We start from the raw sequence: 27459 nt of genomic DNA on the forward strand, positions 1-27459 counted from the left end.
ATCTTGCCATCCACATATTTTGCGCAAACGTATTTTTTGAGGCAAATTTAAACCACAGAGTTAGCCTTGGACGTTGTTTGAAAGATCGAGCGGTTTGCATCACATGAACAAGAAATTATGGTTTCAACTTTTAACTTTCATCCGGCAGATCACTGTCGCTTCTGGAAATATGACTGGCCCTAGCAAGTTTAAAAGGAAGAAATCTAGCTTATAGTAATTACTGTAATATTTAAACCAGTACTCAACAAACTATAATTGCTTAACTCTATTTGTCAAATGCTATAACTAAATATTCTAGGAGGATCGAAAAAACTTCCCAGTGGAATAAGAATCACACACTTGGACGTTATTCCATTCTCAGTATTTATTCTATCGAAATTTAGTTAGAATTATGCTGACTTCTTCGATAGTTTTAATACATTTTGGTAGCGCATTCTAGTACCGGTCTATTCGTCAGACGAAAGAGATATTAGCCTATACTTACTTTTGGAAAAACACTTAGCTTTCTTAATTGTAAGAAATTTGGACCTTGCATTTCAAGTTAAAAACACTTTTGTAAACTAGGTACATATTTTTACTCCTTTTCGGATTAAAAAACATTTCGGATTTAAAAATATAAACATTTCGGATTTAAAAATAATCAACTAGAAAATATCTTCGAGCGATAACCCATAAACCCAAAGGTTCTTAAACCATGCGCCCAAAGAGAATACTCTTTGGCGTGCCTCAATTAAAATCGTTTACACTATTTAATTTTTGGATAACAATTTGCCCCCTTTAAAATAAATTATTTGTATAACTTTGCTTGTATTTCCGCAGTAGGTACTTTATTGCATGTTATTAATAGTCGTAAGTACGTGTTTAATTTTGTTTTAGTAGTTCGCTACAAGCTAAAAAAATAAATCGAATTTAACTTTCGGCCGCCATTTTTTGTTGTTGTTTTGAAATAATCGGTGCCAACCCAACCATGACGGCCTAACGCACAAAGCGTGACTAAAGTTTCCTAATTTTTGCAAAAACCAACAACATTAAAAAAGTTGTGATATTACGTTTCGCATTTGTGGCCTAGGGTTAAGAATTGATATTCATATGAAAATAATGCAAACCTAACGAAATCTGCTAATATTTTACTTACATCCAGGCTGCAGTCTATACTGGTAACTGGCAGGTGCACACTGCACACCTGATTTGTAAATTAGGTTATTGCAAACTTCGAAAAAGGTTAAATTGTAATAGGATTCAGAACCTTAGGTGTGTATAAAAGATGATTTGGCGCTGGCCTAGAATCCTACCACAATCCACGTTTATTGGGTTTGGGTTGGGTGGGTCAAGTATTATTATTAAATAATGAATTAAATAACACTTACTCACCCAAACTCTAACTCGCATTATTGTGCATTAATTTAATAATTGTGTTAGGATTGTAGACCAGTGCCGATGATTTAACACACCTGACAATAAAAACTTTGGTTTTGGCAGGGGGGATATGCTTATATAGCTTCAGCTGCGATTGAAGCTTTGTGCATTTGATGGACTTTTCTCGGCTTAACACATTTTCTGTCAATTTTCCACGAAATACAAGACCACACCTATGGCTAAGAGCCAGTCTGCATTTCATGGCAGTTTATTTTAATCCTAGAACTCTGGTTTGCAGTGAAGCATTTTAAGGTGTGTAGGAAGCAGAGGTGCAATCATTTTTGGTTTTGCACACCCTAGGTTCTAATCCTACAACACCTTTTCCAAACTTTGGATTTGCAATTTTCCGGTTTAGACAGATAAGTAGAATTTGGGAATATTTAAATATTTAAAATTTGGAATTGTAAAATTTAATCAATGGGTAGAAAATTTAAACTACATTTTGGTAATCTTTCTGTCTTCTTAGCTTGTTAAAATTTGCATTTTTCTAGTAATTATTTTGCCTGAAAATGGATGATTCCATAAGGAGAAGAAATGTCAATCAGAAATCTTCTGAAAATGATGACCAAACTGAGGAAAAACATCCATCTTCCGTGGTTAAGCCGCCAGTAAAACGATCGAGATGCAAGCAATGCATGTTGTGGTTTTGGGTCATACTTTTACTTTGGTGTCTTGTGGGATATTTACGATGTCCTATCACGGTTTTCGAAAGCGATGAAGTCAAAGTGGAACTAACTGGAGTATTTTCAGTCAATTCTGATCTGACAAAAGGAATAAGGTTTGATAACTTAATTAAATTTTTACCAAAATACCTTTACATGTTTCGGTGCTTGTCTAGAATCCTAACACTTTTTTTTTAAGTAATGAAACAAGTTGTCAAAATTGAAATTGCAAAGAATAAATGTAATAATAATATTTGACCCACCCAAACGCAAATGCTAACTTACTCCATAACCTAAATTCAGTTAGCAATAGAAAAACCTGGACAGAAATGTGGTTGGATTCTAGACCAACGCCCCAAAATAAGTTGTTTCCTTCCTATGCAGTAATGCTATTTTTACATGCAAACAATATAAGAAATCTTTTTCTGTTTAACAATTATCCAAAATTGTGTTTGGTATAGGTCAGTGCACTAGAATCTTTGTAGTTCAAATACTATATTGAATTGTATTATTATATTAAATGTCGCAAACTGGATATTTTAGAAGTGACATTTTCGTGCAGAATCCCAGGTTTACCTGGTCCTGAAAGTGTGATGGAAGATTCAAGTGGTAACTTGTTCACTGGACTTGCCGATGGAAGAATTGTCAAGATAATTCCTGACAAACATGGCTCGTTTGTTAATGCAAAGATTGAAAACATAACGAATGGTTTAATTCCTGATGCTGATGTTACAACAAAAGATTTTCCCCATGGAAGACCATCTGGTAAGCTTTATAATGTATATATGCATTTAGAAATCATAAAGAGTTCATTTTCTTTTTTTAATATAACTCAACTGAATTTTGTCATATTTCATGTTCACCCAATTAAAAAGTGTTTTAAAATGTTTTTTGCAAAAAATTTGAAATTTGTTTTTTGTTTTTTTTGCGCCATTTTTTTTTATATTTTACATCATGCCGAGTTAATGCAAAATAAGGGCTTAATTACTATAGGTGGATAAACTAAAATTTTATTCGAATTTTTCTTGATTAATTTAAATATTGACTATATTTCATAACCAGACTGTAAAAAATCGTCATCAATCCGAAAAAGTTATTTCAGTTGATCTCTAGTTTTTAAGTCCTTCTAATTCTTGGTTTCAGGAATATTTCTGTCTGGAGACAGATTGTTGTATGTTGCTGATTGTGTCTATGGACTCTATTCAGTGGATGTTGTTTCCAAGAAAGTTACAATTCTAGCATCCCCAAATAATATTACACCAAAACTTGCCTTCCCCAATGACCTGAGTGTTTCTGACGATGGAAAGTTAATATATTTCACTGATGTAAATGAGGATTTTCCTCTAACCAAAGTCATTTATGGAATTCTTAGTGGTAAGCATGTGCTGCATATCTATTAAATGCAAAAACTGTTGTTCTTCAAATTTGTAGTAAAATATTATATTTACTCCACTTTGTAATCGTGTAAAATTTCAACATTACTAAGACAACAAATAAATAAATCTTAAGAGAAGTAATTTGTAATTTATTGGATAAAGCTATCTTGAAAACCTTTTTTAATTTTAAAAACTTGTGCCACATTCCTCATTTTAAAACCTTAAAATTTATCCTTATACCAGTAAAACTTTATACAGCTTTATCAATGAAAACCCTTTGCAACTTTTTAGGGGGATGTACAGGCCGTGTGTTGCAATACAACATAGAAAGCAAGCAACTCAGTGTAGTAGCAAGTGGTCTGTGTGGTGCAAATGGTGTCCAGGTGCTATCTGACCCACAGATGGTGTTAGTGGTTGAAATGTACCCAAGAAGAATTACGTGGATCGATGTTAAAACTGGGGAAAGGATTCAGACTGTGCCAATGCCAAGTAAGTATATACATCTAAGCAGTTTAAGATTGTTTTATAAGTTGATTTCATAAATTGTTTACTAACTTTGATTGCTTGTTTAGAAAATTTAAAATAGTTTATTTTTTATTTAAAAACATACACCTTCTGGATATTATAGTTATTTAGTTAAGAATTTTGGAAAATACTTGAACTGTACCATTTAAACCTTTTCAGGTTATTTGCTAAACACTCAATAAATATGCTGTTGCTACCAGGCATAATATACTAAAAATAGGCATTTTCTGTATTTCTTATCTCTAATGTTTCGGCTACCTATGTAGGAAGCCTTCATCAGGTAATGCAATGTTAACATCTGAATTGTGGGCCATCGCCCTTATCACCTTTTATTTCGTTTGTTGGTTATCACATGTTTATCTCCTTTTTGTGTCATTATTCTACTTTACGTGGTTTGTTGCATTCCCTGCATAAGTAGCCGAGACATTGGGAAAAATAAGAGACAGAAAGAGCTTTTTAGTGGCATAAACAAAGAAAAATATAAACTTTTTGTACTTCAGTTAGTATAAATAAATTTTAACTAGTATTTTTTCTCATCAATTTTTGGCTAATATCTTGGTAAGTATAAGTTATAAACTGTGCTTTTCAGTAGAATTGTTTAAAAAATCTGAAAACTATGACTTTACTGTTTAAATTGTCGACTTATTTACTAATCACTAATTTATTATGTAGTATTTATCTAAAGTAAACCTGTACGTTTTTCTAGTGATGCCAGATGCAATAACACGGGTCGGTGACAGGTATTGGATTGCCGGTTCGCTCGTTCCTCGATACATTTCAAGTTATGTCAACAGATATCCAGTTATAAGACAAACTCTTGCTGGAATGCTTCCACACAATATGTGCGGCATGTAAGTTCTGAAAACGGAAAATTTTCTTCAAATAATTGAGCTTATTTGATTGCTAATAATTGTAAAAAATGTAAGCGCGCTTTGTTTAAATACCCATTAACAATAGCAACATGCTAACTCTGTTCAAAACTCTTTTTAATTTCTTTCATATATTTTACGAATTTTCCACAATTTTTTAACGTTATCAGAATGTAGAAATTTCTCATTGATATTTTACTTATTCTAAAATATTGAGATTCCCAAATGAAGCAAAACTTACCCCTTATTGGCGGTTGATAGTCTTTCTAAGTGAGGTTCGAACTCAAAACGTCGGTCCAGACTTGGACAACTAGATTTATTTTAACTTTTTGAAATAGGAGCATTTCCATTTTTTTCCAAATTTGATTAGAATTAGCGAGTCGAGACTCGAGAAACAGCTATAGCACCATTGCCTGATGCATTCTGTTCATAAACTAGCCTGTGATGAGGTTCGAACTCACGACCTCGGTCATACGGAGACCGTCGCTCTACCAACTAAGCTGCACAGGCTCAGGGAGGAGCAAGTCGAGAAACAACCGTTGCACTGTTGCCTGCTGCGTCCTGATCGTAAAACCATACCGGGACTGATATTGGGATATTTTACAAAATATATGTATAAGGATTAAATAGACTACAAAAGTGCGATGCTATTTACATAATTTTATTTTTCAGCTTCCTACTTGCAGTGTTCAACAACTTTCAGCACAACATTATAGTTGAGATTAGTGAGAACGGCGAGGTGCTTCGATCAATGAGCGATCCGAACGCCCAACTAACCTACGCACTCTCCCGTGCCACTCCACTCAAAGACGGCAGGATTGCTCTTGGCTCCTTTGCTGCACCGTTCCTCGCAATTGTGGACAACTAGTTCTTTAAAGTAACAGTTTCTAGTTGAACTGAGTTTAGACAGCTAGTTGTAATCAGCGAATGTTGCAATATCAACCATTTCCTCATGAAACGACTACTAGTTGTACTTCCAACTAGAGATGACCGATAATAATATCGTGCCAGAACCGATACCCGATACCAATTGGTAGTATTAGTACTTGTCCAAGCACTGATACTAAGACATAGTATTAAATACCGGCTCCGACCCGGTGTGTCATAAAATAGTTTGCTGTGCAGTTCAGAAAAAATCAAGTTATTTTCGTGATACGTTCTTTGTTAAGAATCGTTCATCAACTGATTAGGTTTTAATTATTGGCCGATACCATCTTCTAACCGGTATTATCAGACAATTTTATTATAGACAAAACTCCTTAATGCAGTGTCACTGTAAACCAATTGTATTGTAAGTTTGTCTTTGTCAATATTTAATGCCACTTGATTTTTAGTTTTTGAATAAATACGGCAATTAATGAAGATTCTTAAATACGCAAGTTCATCCTATTGTATTGTTCCGTATATTTATGCTTGTTGCAAAATCCGCTTTGCTTTTAGTTCTTAATTTGCTGAATGCTATAATTTTTGAAGTGAAATTTGCGCTTCTGGTATGACACTGTTATGTACAAATTATGCAGATTATAAAGTGGCACTGTGATTGCTTGCCATGTATTCCAAACGTTTAGAATAATAAAGTCGTGTGTTTTATAATTCGTGGTTCATGTTTCGTAAATTAGTCCAACGCAGCGACCTACATTAATTTTTGTTTAGCTGATGAGGCACGGTTTTGCGAAGGCTTGTGAACATTTTAATACAATTTGTGGTTCTAGTTACACCTAAATATCCTATTTAGTATCAGGCAAATTAGGCATTTACAAACGTACGTTAAAAGCTAAACTTCTCAAACAATAGGATGTTAACAACCGGAGCCAACTAAACTTCATAAACCGAACAAAATGTCCCTAATTACCTGGGAAAAAAATCCTTCGTACGTTTCAGCAACTGAAGCATATACATATACCTAGAGTTTATTGTGTGATAAAGCCCTTCTAGAGTCGTACTAGCAAATCGGGAAAGCTTTCCAAATCAGTCAATCTGCAAAGGAATGACGTCATTTGGTATTGGGCCGCAAAGCGATAATTTTTGCCTAAAATATCGATTATCGTTATCGATATGGAATGTGGAGTACCAGACATCCTTAGGTTGGCCTAATTGCATGGTAGTGTCGAAAGCTTATTAAATAAACAGTTTTCTTCACATACGACCCTGGTTTGGGCAATATGCTTCCCACTCACTTGCTATAGTGTTATTGGACATCCCTAAAAGCAAGTTATGGTAAAATGTAAAGCCCATTACCATATTTTTTGTTTTACAACGCTTAAATCGCGCTACCCTAACTAGTTAAAGTTTAAACCTGGCTGGCCACTTACTTGTGATATTATTAATCAGCGCGTCATTTTTTCGATGCTATATTGTTTTACAACTGTTAACTGTTCTTACATAGCGAAGCCATCTAACGCAGGAAATGACCATTATCCGGCGAATATCATTACAATTACAACCCAAATAAAAAATTGACAAGTTAATTTCGCATCTGCGACATAATACTATTGCTGCACCTCTATCATGTGTGGAAAAACTGAAATAAATCGACAGAAGTAAGTTATTTAAATGGTTGCGTTGTATTACAACCGCTATGCATAGTTTTTGCTTTCTAGATAAACGTTTAGGTAGAGCTTAGAATTTAAAATAGAGACCAATAATTTTTTGCTGGGAGAAGTAAAAATATTTTATTACCGGTATTTATTATGATTGGACTGAAATATTGTCTAAGAATAAACTTTAATATTTATGAAGTATTACCTTTTTTAAGGAAATGACTTGACTGAAGTGCACTTAATTCACTATATTTAAATGACTGACTTACGTTGCTAAGCCAAATGACTTTGGCTGGAATAAAGGGTTCTTATTTAACAACTGGATTGCTACAAGATTGTTTTGTTATTTTTTAGTTGAGTATATTGCACATAATCTGGCGAGTTTACCAATTTTAATAGTTAAACGTTTTTTTATACTAACAAGAAGCTCCTCCGGTACTGAGTACTGAAAGTACCGGTTGAGCTTCTTTTCAGTATAGCCCCCAATGCCTGGCAGCAACAGCATATTTGTTTTGTTCTTATAGTTATGACTTGACTTGGAGTTTATTTTCTCTAATAATAAGTTGACTGGGACTTGACTAACTGATGACTTAGACTGGGACTGATTAAAAAAAAAATCTGAATTAAAAAAAAATCTGTTCGAAAGACTTATACAAATGACTCGGACTTAAATCATTTCAAAATTACTTGTTTAAAACACCGATTTATTCCAATTGCCTGTTTTCGTTTGGAATGGGAATGTAAACGTTTTTATTCGCGGTCCCCTAAAACTGTTTCCACGGATCCCAAACGATTTGCTGACATCACTTTGGAAACAGCTGGTATTAAATTAAATTAATCATTGCCAACTTTTTATGCAGTGACTCATTAAAGTGGTTTTCACGGAGGACTTTGGTATGTCGGTCTGAATCGGTTGATCACATGCCTTACTGCAATGTTGGCTACCGACCTCCCAATCAGCCTATTGCTTACTACGTGGCCAGGTAATAAATAGATGTGTCCGACATTTGACATTTTAATCGAATATCGTTACCCGATGTTTTAGACAAAAATATCGCCGTCTGATACCAATGACGTCATCACTACTATGCTCAAAAAACAAAATATATTCAATTAAAACAATCAAAGTTCATTTTCTAAGGTTATTAGGTAAAAGTTTTCTTTAACGTCACAAAGTTTAATTAGGCTGCCAATATTTGGTAATTGTACTATTTTTTAATAAATTTACCATTTTCAGGTAAAAATTTCTGTATTAAGCGACAGAGTGTATCAGTATCGCACTATAGTAGACTACCGATTGTTCCACAACGGGTATCGGATATTATCAGACGTCCCTAGTAACAAGTATGGCAAACTTTAAGTGTAGGCCTAAGTAATTCATGAAAATGAATAAAGAGTTGTTCGAAACGTTCAAAATACTACCTTCAAGTACCTCTGTTTGGGCTTTGACATTTATACTACGTCTAACTACAACCACGAGCCATTATCTTAAGAGTTATAAAACGTTCACAAAATGCGACCTAATTCTGTATAGGCTTTGATGTTTTTGTCTAACTAAAACCTTAATTCATTGTGCTTTTTGCTCGAATGTTAACCAAGTTTAGGAACAAATGTAATTATTCCTTAAATTAATTTACACATTTTTCAGCGTTTTTCATCTGACCAACGAAACGTTAAACTTCTGGACGCACTTTTTCCCCTTGATCTACTTTCTCCACAAATACGTTTCCCGCTTCGTTTCTGACAACTACCAAGTTGAAATGTACATGATCCCACATTACGTATTTGGCTTCGGTAAGGTTTACACTAATGCCGTGTTTCTCAACCGTTTTTCACGACGACCCTAATGCTATAAATATGCTGCTGCTACCAGGCAGGGCTGCGGACTCAGGACTCGGGACTCGAGGAGTCGGTTTGTTTTGGTGGAGTCGGACTCGGGACTCGAGTAAGACCACGTAAAGCTACCTGAGTCCCGAGTCCGACATGCGCATGCGCAGTACGAAATTTAAAAGCTGATGGCCGCGAACTGGAAAATTGTAAAAGTGGAATATCATATGGTGGTATATTTACCAACCATGTATTGTGGAATTATACGGCACCCCTAATGCTAAATATCCACGTTATTTTAATTACGTAAATTGGTGAAATACAGGCTGTAGAGTCTGGGCCGGACTTGGGACTCGACGAAATCGCACATTTCACCGGGGTCGGACTCGGGACTCGGGAGTCGGATTCGGGTTTATTTTTTTGGCCCGGAGGTAATTTTTAACCGACTCCGCAGCCCTGCTACCAGGCATAGTATATTTTAAATAAGACCCTAATACTATGCGTTAATTTATCATCGAAGCTTTGGCGACACAATTATCTTCACTGAACTTTGTGTAAGCGAACAAAGAATAAGACATAATCATAAATCAGTGCTAATTTATGATCTATGTCTTCGTGTTGCTTCTGTAATTTCTCAAGTTGTGGAGTAATCTTGCTCAGAACTAATCTTATTAAACCTAACCCGTTGAAACTACTGCAGTCAGTGACCCAACCAAAATATATATGGCGACCCGTGAGTTGAAAAACATTGTACTAAGGCGTGAAAGTGCAATATTTATCACACAGGAGAGAGGATTAAATTTTAGGATAACGCTCACATAGTAAAATAGACAAGATGCCTTCAGTAAGGCTTACCGAAATCAGACAGCCTAATCAGTTGATCAATGATGCAAGCAAGGCCAAGCTGAAAAACAACGATCCTGCAGTGAGGTTGGAACTCTCGGCCTCCGGTCATACCAGAGATCACAGATTACACACATTGTGCGAATGAATTTAGAAAACAAATAACGTTAAGAAACCTGAGGTTATACTTTTCTTACAGAAAATGAAAAAAATAGTGACGATGTAATTAAGTTATTTTGTAAAAAATGTGAAATTAATAAACCAGAGGTTTTCTTCGATCTTGTGAGAAAAAATGCCACTGAAATCTAAATTCAAATACATTACAGAAGACTTAATATTTTTCTGTCTTACTCAATGTCAGTATATTTCTCTGTTAAAGATTAGAACTTATGAATGAATGACTTTGATGGGACAGATAAGTCTAAAATACGTTTGCTCCCATTTGAAGTCATTGTCGTCATTAACGTGTTAGGGCGAGGAGATATCGTCTATTTTACTCATTCAGTTTGTCACTTTCTAAGAGATTGCGACAAACCAACAAAAAAATAATCAGGAGACGTAAAAAAACGAGTAAAACCAGGATCAGACATTTTTCAAAGAAATGCATATTTTACCAACACTGGAATCGTTAGTTCCTGTAAGTCAAGCAAAATAGGCCTACATATACATAACAAAGTGGTCGCAAAATTAACTCCAATTTGGAAACTGACGATGACAAATCCCTTTAACATTGTCAGATCCTGGTTTTACTCTGGTTTTTAAACTTCGTGTTTCATTTTTATATTAAAAACTTACCCGATTTCAGCGATATGCATGATATTGCTGGTCAGCTGCCTGGCCCACATGTTCAACGCTGCTTCGAGCGAGTTGCACAGATGCTGCTTCGCCGCCGATAATTCTTGGATCTACATTCACTCGTTCGCCTTCAAAGTTGTCGGGGAGTGCTACCTCTGCGAACTGGAACATTTCTGCCAGTGTAAGGGTTCAGTATTGGAATGACTAAAGTCATTGAATCAATGACTTGACTTAAGTGCACTTAAGTCACTGTTTTCAAATGACTTGACTTGAATGTATTACAATTGACCAAAATGACGACTTTTCAAAGTTTCATTTTTTATGCGAACGACTTAATATGAAATTGACTTGCTCTCATAATGAATAGGATTAGGACTTGATATTTTTGGCAAAATACTTTACTGTGACTTTACATTTAACTGATTAAAGTAGTTAAAGTTTGGCTTCTTCTATGGTTAGTAGCAGTGTTGTAATAACTTAAGTCAAATGGCTTGACTTGGACATAAGTCATTTGTTAAATAACTTGGGTATGATACAAGAACTTAACAAAACGTCTTTATCAAGATGATGTCGATTTAACTCAACATTTTTGGCTTTGCAATTCACTTACCAAGCTACATTACAGATCCGTGCATAGTGTACCCAAATTTTAATGTTTAAATGATATAAAGACATTATACAAAAAAAAATATTTTTTAAACTAAAGTTCACCTATATTTTTGTGATTTAATTCATATTTTTTATTCAGGGCCTTTCACGCTTTTCTCACACCGATTGTTCGGAATCTATTTGGTATTTTTCTTCTGGACATACTTGTACTTGAAGCGCAGCTCTGCAAAGTTACTTTCTGCTGTTGTACTCATTATTGGAGGAACCATTGCTGGGTCACCTTGCATTGTTAGGTAACACCATTTCAAATATCAACTTTAAACAAAAAAATCTTATTAGGAATGTCCAACAAAATATCGAATCGAAGCCGATACACGATACCAAGTGGTAGTATCGGTATTTGCCGATAATATCGGATCGGAGCTGATACACGATACCAAGTGTTAGTAACGGTACTCGTCCGATCTAAGGCGGTATCGGTACTCGTCCGATACTAGGGTGGTATCGGTACTTGTCCGATACTAGGGTGGTATCGGTACTTGTCCGATACTAGGGTGGTATCGGTACTTGTCCGATACTAGGGTGGTATCGGTACTCGTCCGATACTAGGGTGGTATCGGTACTTGTCCGATACTAGGGTGGTATCGGTACTTGTCCGATGCTAGGATGGTATCGGTACTTGTCCGATACTAGGATGGTATCGGTGCCTATACGATACAAAACTTCAATGGCATTTACATAAGTGCATTTAAGTCACTATTTTCAAATGATAGGACTTGAGATAACTTAGGCCTTTTGGACAAATGACTTGGGTTGAAATAAAGTAATTTAATTATGCATTTTTTTTAAATTAGCTTGTTTATCTTAATATTTGCAAATGAAACAATTTGATGGCAATACGTTTACCAGTTTAAATAATTTAACGTTTTATTTCTATGACAGGGACTTTGGCTTGAAGTTGACTTGCTTTAATTATCTCGGATTTGATTCGGGCAACCGATGACTTGGACTTGACTTGTTATTTTGCAAAATACTTGACTTGGACTTAAGTTATTTTACGAATGACTTGAGTTTGAGTTAAAGTCATTTTCAAAATGGCTTGTTTACAACACTGCATAAATAGGCGCCGATTTAATCGCTTTTTTAGGTACTACTACGCCATAGATCCCCGGCCAGACCACATCAGTTATTTTGGTGAATTTGCATCCGAGATATTTTCGCTGGGTTATTTCTGTACAATGTTTACTGGTTTGGTGTACGCTTTCAAGATTCCTGAACGTTTTTCCCCGGGTGAGTGTTGATCGTTATATTCTCGACATTCACATTTCACAAAATGATTTTTTTAGATACTATACACGTATACAGTTCTTTTGTGAAAAAACTGTCATTTTCAACAACTAACAAGTCAATTTTCGCTCCAATTCATAATTATAGTCAGTTCTCAAAAAACAAACGTTAAATTACTAAAATTGGCAAACTATAGCTTTTCGGAGAGGCTTTCCGATAGTCTCCATAGTCAGGATTTTATTTCAAACAGCTCAAGCTAGAAAAACAACTAGACTGTGGCGAGGTTCGAACTCACGACCTCCGGCTAAACCAATATTGCCTAACTATAACTTATCGTTACTTACTTTAACCTAATTTTGCAGATACATTCGCGTATGTGGGAAACTCGCACCAAATAATGCACGTGTTAGCGGCATTTTCAATGTACTTGCATTGTAGCTTCATCGAGACGTTTCTTGAAAGATTGAAGATTAACTTGGAAAAGGGGTAAATATGGCATAATAGTTTTTTCATAAAGTTGCCAAATATTCCTTCTAATATCAAATCAGGGTGAAAGTAGAAAATTTCTCACCGAAACGATGAAAATTGAGATGACGTCAGCAAGTTACGTCATAATGGGGCACCTGAAACACGTTTTGATTTCGTGCAAAAATATGCAACTGAAATATTTGTATAAATACATTTAAGGAGACAGTGGGGGGCACCAGACTGTGGCCTTGTCCAAACTAATTATTTGCGAACTTTTATTTTGTAAATTCAATTTATTTTAGCGCTTCGTGTGAACTTCTTACTGTTGTAAGTACTTTTTCCCGTTTAAGTGATTTCGAGCAATAGCAAGCCCCTTTTATGTGCCTAATGCGTCACGTCTCCTCTGAATTGAACTTTTTACCAATTTAAATAACGGGAATTTTTGTTCCGCACTTCGCACGATTCGACAGGTTTTCAATCTGCATATTTGCGCTCGAGTTCGTTGCAAAGAGCACGTTTTGAAAGATTAATTGTTTTATGGTTTACCATTAGACGTACCTTTGTGACATCATTCCTATAAAATGTATTGGCTTCGTACACGAAAATCCTGTACCTGTCCTAGTATTTTGCTGAATTATGTCCTGCGAAGGTTTTAAACGCAAATTTTACCCTTTAATCAAATTAGCTGGACGCCTATGCTATAGTTTAATGGTTCTCAACCGGGGTGCCGCGGCGCCCTGGTGTGCCATTTCTAATGCTCAAGGGGGGCGAGAGATATTTGAGAATCTTTAAGAATTTTCTATATTTGTGTACGATAAGAGACGATTATATCAAATGACATTTTCCTACATGTTTTAAGTTGATTGTGTTGTTCCAGTTTGATTTATAGGCCTAGTGACATTTCAGTAAAATACTTAACGAAAATTCCAGTTGAGGTATCGCAAGTCTATTTTTTTAGGGGTGCCGTAAATAAAAGGTTGAGAATCACTGCTATAGTCCAACAATGCTAGCATTTAAGATGGCTATACTGCTGTCACTGTTCAAGACTTGAGGTCGAAATTTGATTTCAAATACAACATTGCAAAACACATTTGATTTATTCTTTTAATGCTGTTTTGAAAGGGTTGTTCCTGATTCTGCACTGAATTCTAATTTGTGGATGGAATCCTTGGTTGGAGTGCTTCTTATTTGGGGACTTCACCTAATTGGAATCTTAGTGGATTGGAAAATGTCCAAGTCGAAAGAAAATAAAAAAATATCCTAACGTTTTAGCTGCACGCGTAAATACAACCACACTTTACCCAGCAATCTTGGAAATAAACAGCAAAATATGCACCAAAGTGCTCTTACTTTAATTTTCAAACTATTATTTCACTATTCGTTATATAACCATTACTTAGCCTATTCGATAGATGTCTTAATTTGTTGACTGAGTTTTGCTGGCTTTTTGTTGCAATTTATTTTGTGTTTCGCTATTTCTTTAAGTAGTTTCCACGACTATATTTCCAAAATTTTCCATAGAAATACATTTTTTCCCACTGCGTCCGCATATTTGCGAAAAAGAACCAGTGGCGTAGCCAGCTGAAAATTTTGGGGGGGGGCCAAAAAGTTTGAACTTTTTGTTTAGCTTTTGTCATTGTATTAATTGCCGTAACGAACGAAATAACAATGCTAGCAAACCGTTTCGAGCAGCAGCTGACTGAGTGTTAAACGCAAAGAAAACCATTCAAACAGCAAAAACTGACTTTTGAGTAGTAAAACTACATTAATGTATGTCAAATGTAATATTAACTACACCGTTTGTGACGTAACAATGCATGACAATTAAAGGTGTGGCATGCCTGTGATCGATTGTTGTGGTACTGCTCACAAATGCTAAAAAAACAAAGTATTAAGAGTAAAATATTTATAATTTTTTTTGGGGGGGCATGTCCCCTCAGGCCCCCCCCTGGCTTGGCTTATGAAAAGAACTTTTGAGAACAACAAGTGTTTTTAAGATCATTGTTTTATGACGTAATGTTGCAACGCCATCGCTGAAAATTTGCTTCCTCTCCAACCAAACAGCAATCCTTAATCCAGCCCTTGTATTTGACCTGCGCGAACTTGGCGCGCTGGAATAGGTTTTGGGCAATATTTTCAATATTTTTCGCTAAAAGTGTGATTGCTGGAAAGATGTAACCAATACAAGGACTGTGTGAAAATTTAAACTTTGTAGCGTCATTTTTAATTGCTTTATGCGAACATTAATTACGAAAGGCGTTTTTTCGAATTTGGGCAGTTATGAATTTTCAAAGAAACAGTAAACACCCAGTCAGAATGAATTTAAACATGATTTCTCATTTTGAAGGTGGTGACTCCTAGTTTATATCGTTAAAATTTGAACTTGTTGGCTCAACAGTTAAGGGTTAATATCGCTGAATATTAATATTCATATTTTTGAACATTAATTTGTTTCAATATTTTTCGCTAAAAGTGTGATAGCTGGAAAGATGTAACCAATACAAGGACTGCGTAAAAAATTCAACTCTGTATCGTCACAACTTTCGGAGATATTGCCCAAAACCTATTCCAACACGCCAAGTTCGCGCAGGTTGTATTTGTTATGCTGTACTTGTTTTGCAAGTGGATTTACAAACTGAAAGTACAACTGAAGTACAACCAACAAATGCAAAGCCTTTTTTTTAAAATATTAACGTTAGCTAAATAAAAAACGACTACAACGCGTAAATAATCAACTTGTTGAGATAAGAACCAAGATTTTTATACTAAATTTGCCTGACATAAATCATCAGTTGGTCCAAAAATCTTTTTAGTGTTTTCGCTGCAAATAATTTTATGTTATAAATTTAGGACATTTAGAAATATTTGGGGGGACTCCCACAAGTGATTGCGTGTCATTTTTAAATTGTTTAATCATTTAATAGGTTTTTTTACTTTTATTTTAATTTTTACTTTCGTTCTTTCGAATAAATCTTTTGTTGAATGGGTATTCATTACAGATTATACGAATAGTGTCCAATAATGAGTTGATTGGGCAAAACAAAGCTAAATCCGGAGAATTTTTGCAAAAGAAATTATTTTTTTTAAATTAAATGCCAGCGTGTACTTTAGGGACATAGAATAAAATGACCAAGTGTTAAAGCTCACAGTAAATTGATAAGAGTTTGTTATTAACCAATTTCTTGTACTTATTTGAAAAATAAGTAAGGCTTACTTTAACTTTGAGAAGCTAAAATAAGTTGCGCAGCTTTCAGGCTACTAGCTAAGCATCAAAAATAGGAATGTCCAATATTTGATGATACCCGATATTTTTATTAAATTAAACAAACCAAATAACTTCAATCATTGTTCACAGAATAGTATAACGCACCACTTTTAAAATCAATACACATTAGGTTAGGGTGAGGTACACTAAGGGTTTGGGTTCAGTTCAGGTGGGTCAAGTAATATTTATTCTCCAAGTTTGCAATTTGTTTTTTTTTGATTGGTTTCGTAACTGTAGGGTTTAACTAGCAATATTACTCAATTAGCTAAAATAGCTGTATTTAGAAAAGCGACCCTGGTCTAGAATCCTACCACAACGCACATTATTCGGGTTGAGGTATGGGGTTAGGGTGGGTCAAGTATTATTATTATTAAATAATGAATATACTAATACTTGACCCACCCAAACGCTGATTCGCACCCTAACCCAAATAATGTGCATTATGGTAGGATTCTCCAGCGCCGGATTGTAGACTATTACCAAATACTGTTTTGTATTTTTATACCATCTAGCATCTCACTTAGGTCAAAATATTACTGAAATAAATAAACATGCTTTTTGTTATGCAGTTGTTCTTTACAGCCTAATTTTGTATAATGCGGTACGAACAAAAATCAATTAGCAAAAATGTATTTCTACAAATAATTTTGTTCGTTTCGTTGGCCATCGTTGCATTTTCTAAAGACGAAAGAAACTTTGAAGAAAAATCTGACGCTATTAAAAACAAGCTCTTCTTTTTGAACCACGATGTTCACGACTCATCATTTTTGCCCCCCACAATTTTTGTGGCCATATTTGTGAGAAACAAGGAGCATTCACTGCCTTACTTTTTCAGAGGACTTGAGGATTTAAACTATCCTAAAAAGAGAATATCTTTATGGTATGTATAAAGGTATTACTAATGTTATTTTTAACAATTATTTCAGACAGTTGTTATTCTGTGACCAGTCCAATTGCATATCAATGCCTTTCCATCAAATTTTTTTGGCTAACCACATCAATATGTTATTTAGCGTCATGGCTGTGTTACGATAAAAAATAAATATATGTTTTTAGCCAAAATTTTTTGGTGGTAATCTTTGCCATCCGCATATCTTGGAATGAAGTCAGGTTACATGTACACACAAGATATTTAGAAGCAAATTGTGTCCAAACCTAAATTAGTAAAATTTTTGTGTCGGTTGTGGTAGGATTAGGAACCCCAGGTATAATATAAAAACCTGATTATAAAATATAAGGTTTCTGATTTGTTTATTTGTTGAACAGGATTGTTACCGACCATAACAGTGACAAGTCCATGGAAATCATTGAAAAATGGACGAACAGCGTAAAACAGCAATATCATAGTGTTCAGGTCGAAAATCCTGAATACAACTGGTCAGTATTAAACTTATAAATATACTAGTTTATACAATGCTGCATGTGAGGCTAGGGGCAGATCTTGCAAACAAATAAACTTTCCTAGGGTTACTCAGACTAAAATTAATTTATTCTAAAACATTTCTATATCTGCTCATTCAAGCCACTGCTCATAAAATAAGGCGTTTTTTACTACAAAAATGATAAAATTTGGTTTTTAAGCACTCAATTTAAGATGATTTTCTCGTTGACAATTTTCAATCTGTATTTGGTTTACTTAAAATACAATTTAAAAAAAACTTTGTTCTTTTCACATAATATTATTTTACAGTTTTATTGTTCGTGCTTAAATTATTAGGTCTATAGCTATGAATGCATTTATGTAAACTTAAATAGAATGATGGTGTAAATGTTTTTACAGGTATTATGAAGGTCAATCTAGCAACGTGCACTGGCCAAGGGAAAGGCATATTAGGATGCTTAAGTTGCGACAAGAAGCTCTTGTAAAAGCGAGACAAAGCTGGGCTGATTTCTTGTTTGTAAGTATTCTATTTCTGCCACACATTTGTTACCTTGTTTTGTACGATGTTGTTTTCATAGCGTACATATATATATTTCTTATCTGACTTAGTTTTAAATGGTGAGCATTATTTAGATTTTGTTATTAACTTATATTGTTGTAACTTAAAGTTTCTATTTATGCATCCCACTTGTACAGTGGTTCTTAAACTTTTGAAAAACTGATTGTGCAATTTCAATAACGATCGCGAGACCCTTGAAATAAAAGTATTGTAAAAATGTCAGTAGATAAAGACAAAGATGCAAAATGGAAAAGAAGAATTAAATTTGTGTGAGTTTTAAATTACCTTGCCTTATTCCATACACCTGTTTTAGATTGAGTTTGGGACTCAAAACTTTGCCCAACAGACCCAACTTTAGGAACCGCAGGTTTGGTCTATAACCGTCCTTGCAGGATTTGTTCATGTAAGAAACTTTTTATTTTGCCTTTTTATTTTTAAGCTTCTAGATGCTGACAACATACTGGTGAATCCATTTACACTGTGGCATCTCATCACTACTGAAAGGATAATGGTTTCTCCGATGCTTGATACATTGGGAAGTTATTCCAACTTTTGGGCCGGACAGGATGAAAAGGTAAATAACAAACCTTGTGTTTATTTGGTAAATAAAGCAAACCTAATTCCTCCAGCCAGTTTAAATAGTAATCCTCAATCACAAAACAGTTAATTTTAAAATTATCGACATGTTTGACACAAAAATTGCAATTTGAGCCAAGAAGCTTATTAGTGTGAAAAAACAACAAAAAAACATCCTTTAACTAAATAGTATCAGAGTGCTGGTTGATTGTTAATTGTCATTTTAACAACTCTTTGTATTCATTTTTTAATGATTTTTTTTAATAATATGTTGGCCACTTTAAACAAATGTAAATAAATTTCAACTACTGCAAAAAAATTGGCCTTGAAAAACACACTTTTTGTTTTGTTTGAGCTGCTTTTTTATGTTTAGGCTCATAGGAAAATTGGTATTTTGTTAATTTTTTAACCTAAAACAATCTCTATAGAAGTAATTTCTTATTTTTTAAATTTTTACTATATTCACTAATTACAATTAAACAAAGTTTGTATTTATGTGTCTTGCAATACAAAACATTTTTATTTAGTTAAAAATAATGCATTATTTTAGTAGTTATTATCAACATTGTTGTAATTATGTATTTATTCAACAGGGTTATTATGTGCGGACAGACGATTACTTCCCGATCAAAGATCGTGCAACAGTCGGAGTGTTTGAAGTTCCAATGACACATTCAGTTTTTCTGATCAACTTGAAACACAAGATTACGGAACACCTGCAGTTTTGGCCACTTCTTGATCACTACAATCTAGAGTTGGACGATATTATAGTGTTTTCATACAACTGCAAACACCTTGGTTTGTACATATATCATTAGATGCTTGCTAAAACATGATTTCTTTTGTGTATGTTTTTCTAGGGTAGTAATCTGTACATTAAAATGTTCATTTTGTCAAGCAAAGTCTTCAAGTTAGATTTATTGCTTGTTTAACAGTGTTTTTCTAGTGTCTAATCTGGGTCTGTAAAAAGTTTTTGGTCTCCCCTAATGATATAACTTTTAGTGCTCCAAAAAATAGGTAAATGTAATAAAGTTAAGCAGTTAGTTCCCATCTCAATTCTCAAGAAACTTGACCAAATTTTATTCAATTTCTATAATCTTTTTGGTTTAATTTTTATTCTGTTTTTTATGTGGTGACCTTTTTTTCTTTTTTAAATTATTTTTTGCACTGAACTTTAAAAAAATTGGAATTCCCTAAAAAAACTTTAAAATAGTTTAAGAACAAATGGTTTTAACATAACATTGATTAAGTTATGCAACCACATGAATAATTATACATGATACTACAAATAAAACATACACACACATATGTGTACAATACAACATCTTAAGGCGCTTTTTGATTAGCCATAACAGCTCATGTAACATGTAGTGAGTTCAAACCTCACTGAAGGTTAGTTGTTTTTCTAGCCCACCTTGCTTGCATTATTAATCAACAGACTCGGTTAGCGTATGATGGCTTTCGTTGTGGTACCAGCCATATCATCCATATATTTAAAATTATTTTGTTCAACTCTTATTTGTTTATATTTATAGTGCTTTTAAATTGTTGTCATTGTGCTTTAATTTTCCAATCTATAAACCATACTTTGTTATTCCAGGCATAGCGATGGCTGTGGACAACAGATATGTTTACGGATATATGCCAATTCCACTAAAACCAGCACAATCTCTCATTGAAGAAGTTGAAACCTTCACTCACTTATTAATGGAAGTTATGAGTATGTTTCAATTGTTCTAAGTATTTTCTGCAGGTGATTTTAACAGGACAATAACTTAGGTTTTCCGACATAATTTTAACTTAATTATTTTTAGGTTTTTAAAATAGATTAGAACCTCAATTTTTATATGAAAAATTGACTGCTAAAATATTGTTTGTTGTATATGAGATTTTAGTCCATATTTATAGGTTATATATTAGTCTAGTTGTCAGTAGGTATATTTTTACAAAGTTTAAGGTTTTTCTAAGCTTGTTTTTTAATATTGCCTGCTGCTATTAAAATCACTGACTTTATGCACCTTATAAATGAACATGGGTAGTTTGCTTTCTAAACTTTGTACTGCCATATCCTGTTTTTATTTTGTTTTTCGTCGCTTTCATAAATAAAAAAAGTTATCTATATGTTTTCCATTCAAATTAATTCACTAATTATTTTGGATATAATTGATATTGCTTAAAAGGTATCCTAACACTTTTTTACTTGTTTCAAGCCGAACCACCAGTTGGAATCGGGATAGAAATGAAACCGTCGGAAATCATAAAACCGAAAATAGCATCGAGCAAACTTTCTTTTGATGAGGCAAGCTTTTAATTTTAAACTTATTGAAGCCGCTAGTATGCACTAGCGTTTAAAATATGTATAAAAATACAAAAACGTAATGCCTTTGCCGAATGCTAGTGCCCATGGTTTAACAATTATACCTTTTTGTATTTCTATAGAAATTTGATCATATAGACTTTTTTATTCAAACTGCTTGTCAGAAACTGACTCGTAATAAACCAATTTATAATTTGTTTGTGGAATTTTAAACAAACAATTTTAAGCTTAGTTCAAAAAGGCTTTTATTAATTCGGTTGAGGCATTTAAAAAAATCTATCCTATGTTTGTTTTTTAGATCTTTATGATCAACTTGGTGCGAAGAAACGACAGATTTTACAGAATGAAGACTGTCCTGGATTATCAAGGAATCGATTATACACATTTCCACGCAATTGACAGCAAGTAATGCATTTAAACTAATAGTAATAACCTATTTCAAGGGTTATTAAACTGGGGTTCTTTGACCCATTGGGGGTACATTGCAAGTTTAGGGGGTCCATGGTGGCTTAATTAAAATATTTATATATGATTTGAAATATAGGAAGGCACTTTCAAAAGAAAAAAATTAATTGTGAAAAATTATTTAGTGCCTTCAGATTAAATACATGTTATTTAGACTATTTTCAGTTGTAGTATATTGTGTATAAACAGGTCCCGTCACATAGCAAAGTGTTTTTCTTGAATCTTTCACTTTTAACCTTCCGCCATCATCATCACCTTATGTCGACAAACGTTTGCAGATCGCTGAACACTAGTTACTTGAAGCAGATGGGAATTGACATGTTGCCAGGATTCGTGGATCCTTACAGAACAAGGACTCTCACAAGGGGAGAGATTGGATGCTTTCTCTCGCATTACTTCATATGGAAGCAGGTGAAGCAGCATCGGTCATCCCTACTCATTTTTTATTCAGATATTTTTTTAAATTGATCAGAAATTTAGTTGCGTTATTAATTTGAAAATATTCTCGATTTGGAAACAATAGACAAGACGCAACATTAATTATGAAATCGTTTATTTAACAAGGATTTTTTCGGCTTTTTAGAAACGTCTGTTTTTGACTATATTTGGTTGTTTAAAGGTTGTAGAGAAGGACTACAAGCAAGTAATGGTTCTTGAAGATGATATTCGCTTCGAAAAGGCTTTCGCGAGGAGATTGCAAAACGTAATGCGCGAAATTGAGGAAATAAACCTAAAGTGGGATCTAATGTAAGTAAATAGAAAACACGATATTATAAGGAGCTGGTCTAGGATTTTAGTCTATGTACATGAGGCACGCGACCTAATAAAAAATGGCACGAAAAAGCTAAATTTGTTCTACAGCCAATTGTCATTGTTTATTCACTATGCAAAACAATCCCAGCAATTACAACAACAAACAACTAAAAAATAGTTGCTAAACTTTGGCACGGGAAAAGTTATAAGATAAAAAATTGGCACGCCGGCATGTTTGAGTTGGACACCCCTGGTCTAAGGCGTCCATAAAAAATGTTCAGATTGGCGCCACAATGTTACAAGGTACGTCTTAATTTACTTCAATACGTGACTTATTTTTGTATTACAATGATGATGACAGTTTTTGTATTACAATGATGATGACTCTTTTTACTGCTCAAGCTGTTCAACTTTTATTTTCAAGGTTACAGTGAGATGCACAGCGCCTTAAAGGTAAATCAATTGGGTAGCAAACACTAGAACTCATCATTTCGTCACGCTCATAACCAACTGCCTAAGTCATTTTTTTACACATTTTCAAAGTTTTTGCTTCAGTCACTCCTTTTACCATCCCCATCCATAGACAAAGTGCTTAGGTCGTTTTTAGGTCATTTTCTATGCGCAATTACAAAAAAATGACTTGGCAATTTGGTTATGAGCGTGGCGATTTTTTTTTAGATATGTTTGAGGAACAAGGTCGCGTAACCCACGTATGCATTCTTGCCTTCATATTAACTCTTAATGTAAAAGTATTAGGGTTTTTCTAACACATTGTGAACTCTTATGTGTGTCTTAAATCCAAGAAGCGCAGATAACTAAGATAAAAGAAGGAAAATAAGGTTTCAGATGAAGCAGATAGAAATTTTACTCAGGCCTTAGGCAGGGGTGGCTGACCTATAGCTCATTGTACCTTTCCAAGAAGCGCACTTTAACTCATTTATAATACAAAACATAATAATAACAGATTTCTGCAAAAGCGTACAACATGTCCTTAAGTAACCTGCACCTTGAAATGAGTTTGGCAAAGACGGTAGTTCAAATCTTAACCACAACATAATTCTTAATTTAGCGGCAAAGACCAAGTTATCTTAAATCATAAAACAAATTATTTTCCGTTTATTTAGAAATGTGCAACGCTGTGTACGAACTTGCAGTCTTAATCTGAGCATGTGGCAAACCATAGGTACAACAATAAATAAAATCGTTCAATAAAGGAAATGGAAAGCAATGACAGGAAAAAGCCTGCAATTTTTGTACTGACCTATTCATCGGGTAATGTCCACAATTAGATCTGAAACATAAACGAGCCTATTTCACGATAAAAATAGGATGCACATTGTTGTATTATACAAAAGGGCGTATCTTTATGGAAGCCGAAACGATTGACAGCAGGTTGCTGCTTTTCGATCACTGTTCTTTTATACACTGACGAGTATAAAAACTGAAAGCTTTAAACTCCATAAAACCAGGATCAGACACTACTATAAATAAATGTATATTTCGCCTACACTGGCGTCGTCAGTTCCTTAATTCGAATGAAATCACGTCGAGTTTTATTGTTTGTTATATAATAATATTATACGTTTGTTTTCCTCACACGATTTTTCATTTTCAAGAATACCATTTTATTTTTTATGATTTAATCTAGAACTTTTCTCGCAAATTGTTTCTGTACTATCTGGGATATCAAAAACAGTCTGTCGCCTTATTAATTGTTGCAAATGTCAGAAATTAAAAACAAAAAAATAAAATTGAACTTTTGGTTTGTTACCGTAATATCAGCAAAAAAATTATCATAATTTAATTTTGGTATTTTTTAGTCAAGATTTTTTTTATGTATAATCATTCCTGAAATTTAAATATTTCTGATATTAGATTCCATGGCTTTATGACATATTAATATTTTCGCAAAATTTACAACAAAATCTTGTTTCACACCCAGATACATCGGCCGCAAGCGAATGCAGGTGAAAGTTCCCGAGAAAGATGTTCCCGGTACCGAGTTATTGGTAGAAGCCGACTATTCCTACTGGACCCTCGGGTACTTGGTCTCAAACGCTGGTGCTCACAAGCTTCTAGCGGGGAATCCCCTACCGAAGATGGTGCCCGTGGATGAATATCTTCCAATTATGTTCAACAAACATCCAAAGTATGTCGGTTTGAAACGCATTAATTTGAAGATTGATAAATCTTGAAGACCAATCATCTAAAATGTTTTTTTTACGAGGGTTTTGTTTTAGAATAACCTCTCTTATATATCTATTTAAAGAGAAAATAACTGCAGTACCTGTAATTTTAATATGAACTTGTACCGATGATTCTTGTATGAGGCGCTCAAAGAAGTGGTGGAACATGTACCGCGTAACCACGATGAAAACGTACGCAAGAAACAGGCAATTGTACGCTTCGTCAACTGCAGTGTGCTAACTCGAGTGTGACATTACTTAGGTCACCCACGGGCTGTTACACGCCAGCAACTATGCTGAAGGGAGACTGCGTGCATAGAGTCGCCACAAACTTATTAAACAGTTATTAAAATATCTTGTTTTAAGACGGTTATCACGTGTTAAACAAACTGCATGCTAAATTTTGTTTTGCTTTTTTTACATACCACTACAATCACAGTTTAGCCCCATAAATGTGAACTACCAAATTCAACACTAGGGTTGTCAAAAATTTGCGAATGTGTCGCTATTGTTTGTAAGACGACTCCAGCGGGACAAACTCACAGTTCTGCTAAAACATTTGCGCAATAAAATTTGCTTTAAAGGCGCATCTGCAAAATCATATTTTTAATCAAAAGATTTGGAAAATTATGTTCAACACAACATACTAAGTAAGTGGGTTTGGAAAATTCGTGCTAAGCTTTGTGGTTAATGATGTCCAATACTTTCCGGGCAAACTCCTCCGATTATTATGAGCAACTCAAGTAAAAAATAACATAAAAGCAACAGATTACAAGAAAATTCTTTTATGTGCAAAGATTGGGTTAAATAACGCAATTTTATAATTAATTGCTTAATTAAAACAATTTATTTTAACCCAAGTCATTTGTCCAAATGACTGGAGTCAAGTCAAGTCATTTGAAAACAGTGACTTAAGTCATTACAACACTGCTTAATAACGTCATTAGTATGCCTCAACAAAATTGATGAATTGACTTTCCGGTTATGTTCAACAAACATCAAAAATAAGTTGGTTTGTCTGAACTAAATCCGAGAAAATTACTGTTTCAGTGTTGTTTTAAGATCACTCCAGCAAGGAAAAATCACAGGTCTGTTAAAATATTTGCGAAATTTGCTTCACGCTCACATGCACAATCAGATTTCTGTTAAAAAGGGTAAAAAGTGTACAAGTGTTTCTAGCAGAAGCGACCAACTTACGCAGTCCGCCTCTTTCGCAAACGCTATTTTAATTCATCAAAAAAAAAAAAACGATAAACAATTACATTTCTGATTTCTCCAGAATTTGAGGAAAGTGCCAAAGCAATATGACGAAATTTATTATATTTATTAAATTCGAGTAGATTCATGCTTTTTTATATGTTTTGTTTTTTTCCTTATTTCCGTTACATCTACTTTAAGCTTCCAAAATGTTCAGTAATTAGAAATGCGTCGCCAAAACTTTGCAGTTACATTCACGCTTAGTATTTGGGTCGCAGCGAAAAGACCTGAGGTCATTCTTGGATGTCGTGGACAAAATATGCAACTAAAATAATTTCCTCCATACATTCAAGGGGTTGACACCGTGGTATTTATTGTGCTTGTCTTGCAGGCAGGAATACATGGACCAATTCCCTCTACGCAACGTGGATGCTTATTCAGTTGAACCGCTACTTGTCTACCCAACTCATTACACTGGTAAAAAAATGCTATAAATATACATGTTGCTAGAGGTGCTTATTTATAAAAAAATAATACATTTCACTTTCAAAATGTCGATATTGTTTAAAGTTTCCCCTTGTGTACATTAGTGTAAGACTGTAAGAAACACTGGAAGATAATGGCTGGAGGTTGTAGTGAGACGTAAATGAATATCAAAACCCATACAGAAATAGGAAGCATTTTGTGAACGTTTTTAAACATCTCTTTATTCATTTTCATCACAAGATTTATTCAAAACGTTCACAAATGTCACCTACCTCTGTATGAGCTTTGGTATTTGTTATACGTCCAACTACAACCTCCAGCCATTATCTTACTATTAATATGAAACGCTTTCAAAATGCTGCCTGATTTTGTATTGGCTTTGAAACACTGTATCACAATTAAGCCGGATGAAATTTAGAGTTTATTAAAGCACTGGTGTGCGAAGTATTTACGACACTATGCAATAACAACAATAATTATTTTATTTTCTACCTATTCAGGCCAAGAGAACTATTTCAGTGATACTGAGACTTCATCTATTTGGGAAGATGTTGGCAACGTTGTTTATAAAGAAAGTTCCAACTCAAAAGAGGAATTATAACGAGGTTATTTGTAGCACAAAGTAGCAAATATGTCTCCTAGAAAAAATTGATGCAGTATTCCAGCTTTTATTTGCGCAAATGTTCAGCTGTGTTGGCAGTTCAGTGCTTTTTGTTTCGTTTTGTTCGACTTTCTTGCCAAGAGAATTGTGCTTTGTTTTATAGTTTTTTTTAAGATTGCTAATAAATAAGAAATGGTGGTTACCTTCAAACTTTTGTTTGTAATTTTTTTTATCACCTAGTTAGGCGATTTTGATATTTTAAGGGTTGCGTTGACTCAGTGGGAAAGTAAGCCAGAACGGCGTTCCGGTAAAAACAATTGCTGCAATTTTTTTGAGATATATCATACCGGTGAAAAGTGTTTTCACCAGGCCAACTCATCACTTTCTTGAATGTATTTAAACTAAGATTTCATTAGCATATTGTGCACTAAATCGAACCCCGGGTTTCATAAAATT

At 34.2% G+C, this 27459-nt stretch overlaps 3 protein-coding genes across 3 annotated transcripts; all 3 read left to right on the forward strand.

Annotated features, from left to right (window-relative positions):
- The first annotated feature begins 1887 nt into the window (after window positions 1-1887).
- LOC146134660 (adipocyte plasma membrane-associated protein-like) lies at window positions 1888-6399 on the forward strand. Its single transcript, XM_083397870.1, has 6 exons — window positions 1888-2194; window positions 2641-2843; window positions 3222-3452; window positions 3746-3943; window positions 4686-4830; window positions 5521-6399. The coding sequence occupies exons 1-6, from the start codon at window positions 1926-1928 to the stop codon at window positions 5714-5716; spliced, it is 1242 nt and encodes a 413-aa protein (XP_083253996.1). The 5' UTR covers window positions 1888-1925; the 3' UTR covers window positions 5717-6399.
- A 1910-nt stretch (window positions 6400-8309) lies between these two features.
- LOC146134661 (membrane progestin receptor delta-like) lies at window positions 8310-13239 on the forward strand. Its single transcript, XM_083397871.1, has 6 exons — window positions 8310-8371; window positions 9037-9182; window positions 10864-11034; window positions 11602-11755; window positions 12610-12752; window positions 13112-13239. The coding sequence occupies exons 1-6, from the start codon at window positions 8310-8312 to the stop codon at window positions 13237-13239; spliced, it is 804 nt and encodes a 267-aa protein (XP_083253997.1).
- Window positions 13240-17055: 3816 nt separating this feature from the next.
- On the forward strand, window positions 17056-27207 carry LOC146134662 (procollagen galactosyltransferase 1-like). The gene is made up of 13 exons (XM_083396825.1): window positions 17056-17362; window positions 17749-17859; window positions 18263-18380; window positions 18862-18996; window positions 19592-19796; window positions 20599-20718; window positions 21209-21297; window positions 21614-21720; window positions 22059-22191; window positions 22400-22527; window positions 24476-24682; window positions 26308-26393; window positions 26903-27207. The coding sequence occupies exons 1-13, from the start codon at window positions 17079-17081 to the stop codon at window positions 27001-27003; spliced, it is 1824 nt and encodes a 607-aa protein (XP_083252951.1). The 5' UTR covers window positions 17056-17078; the 3' UTR covers window positions 27004-27207.
- The last annotated feature ends 252 nt before the right edge of the window (window positions 27208-27459 follow it).

The sequence above is a fragment of the Ascidiella aspersa genome, chromosome 9, assembly GCF_963924565.1.
Source record: "Ascidiella aspersa chromosome 9, kaAscAspe10.2, whole genome shotgun sequence".
Classification (NCBI taxonomy): Eukaryota; Metazoa; Chordata; class Ascidiacea; order Phlebobranchia; family Ascidiidae; genus Ascidiella; species Ascidiella aspersa.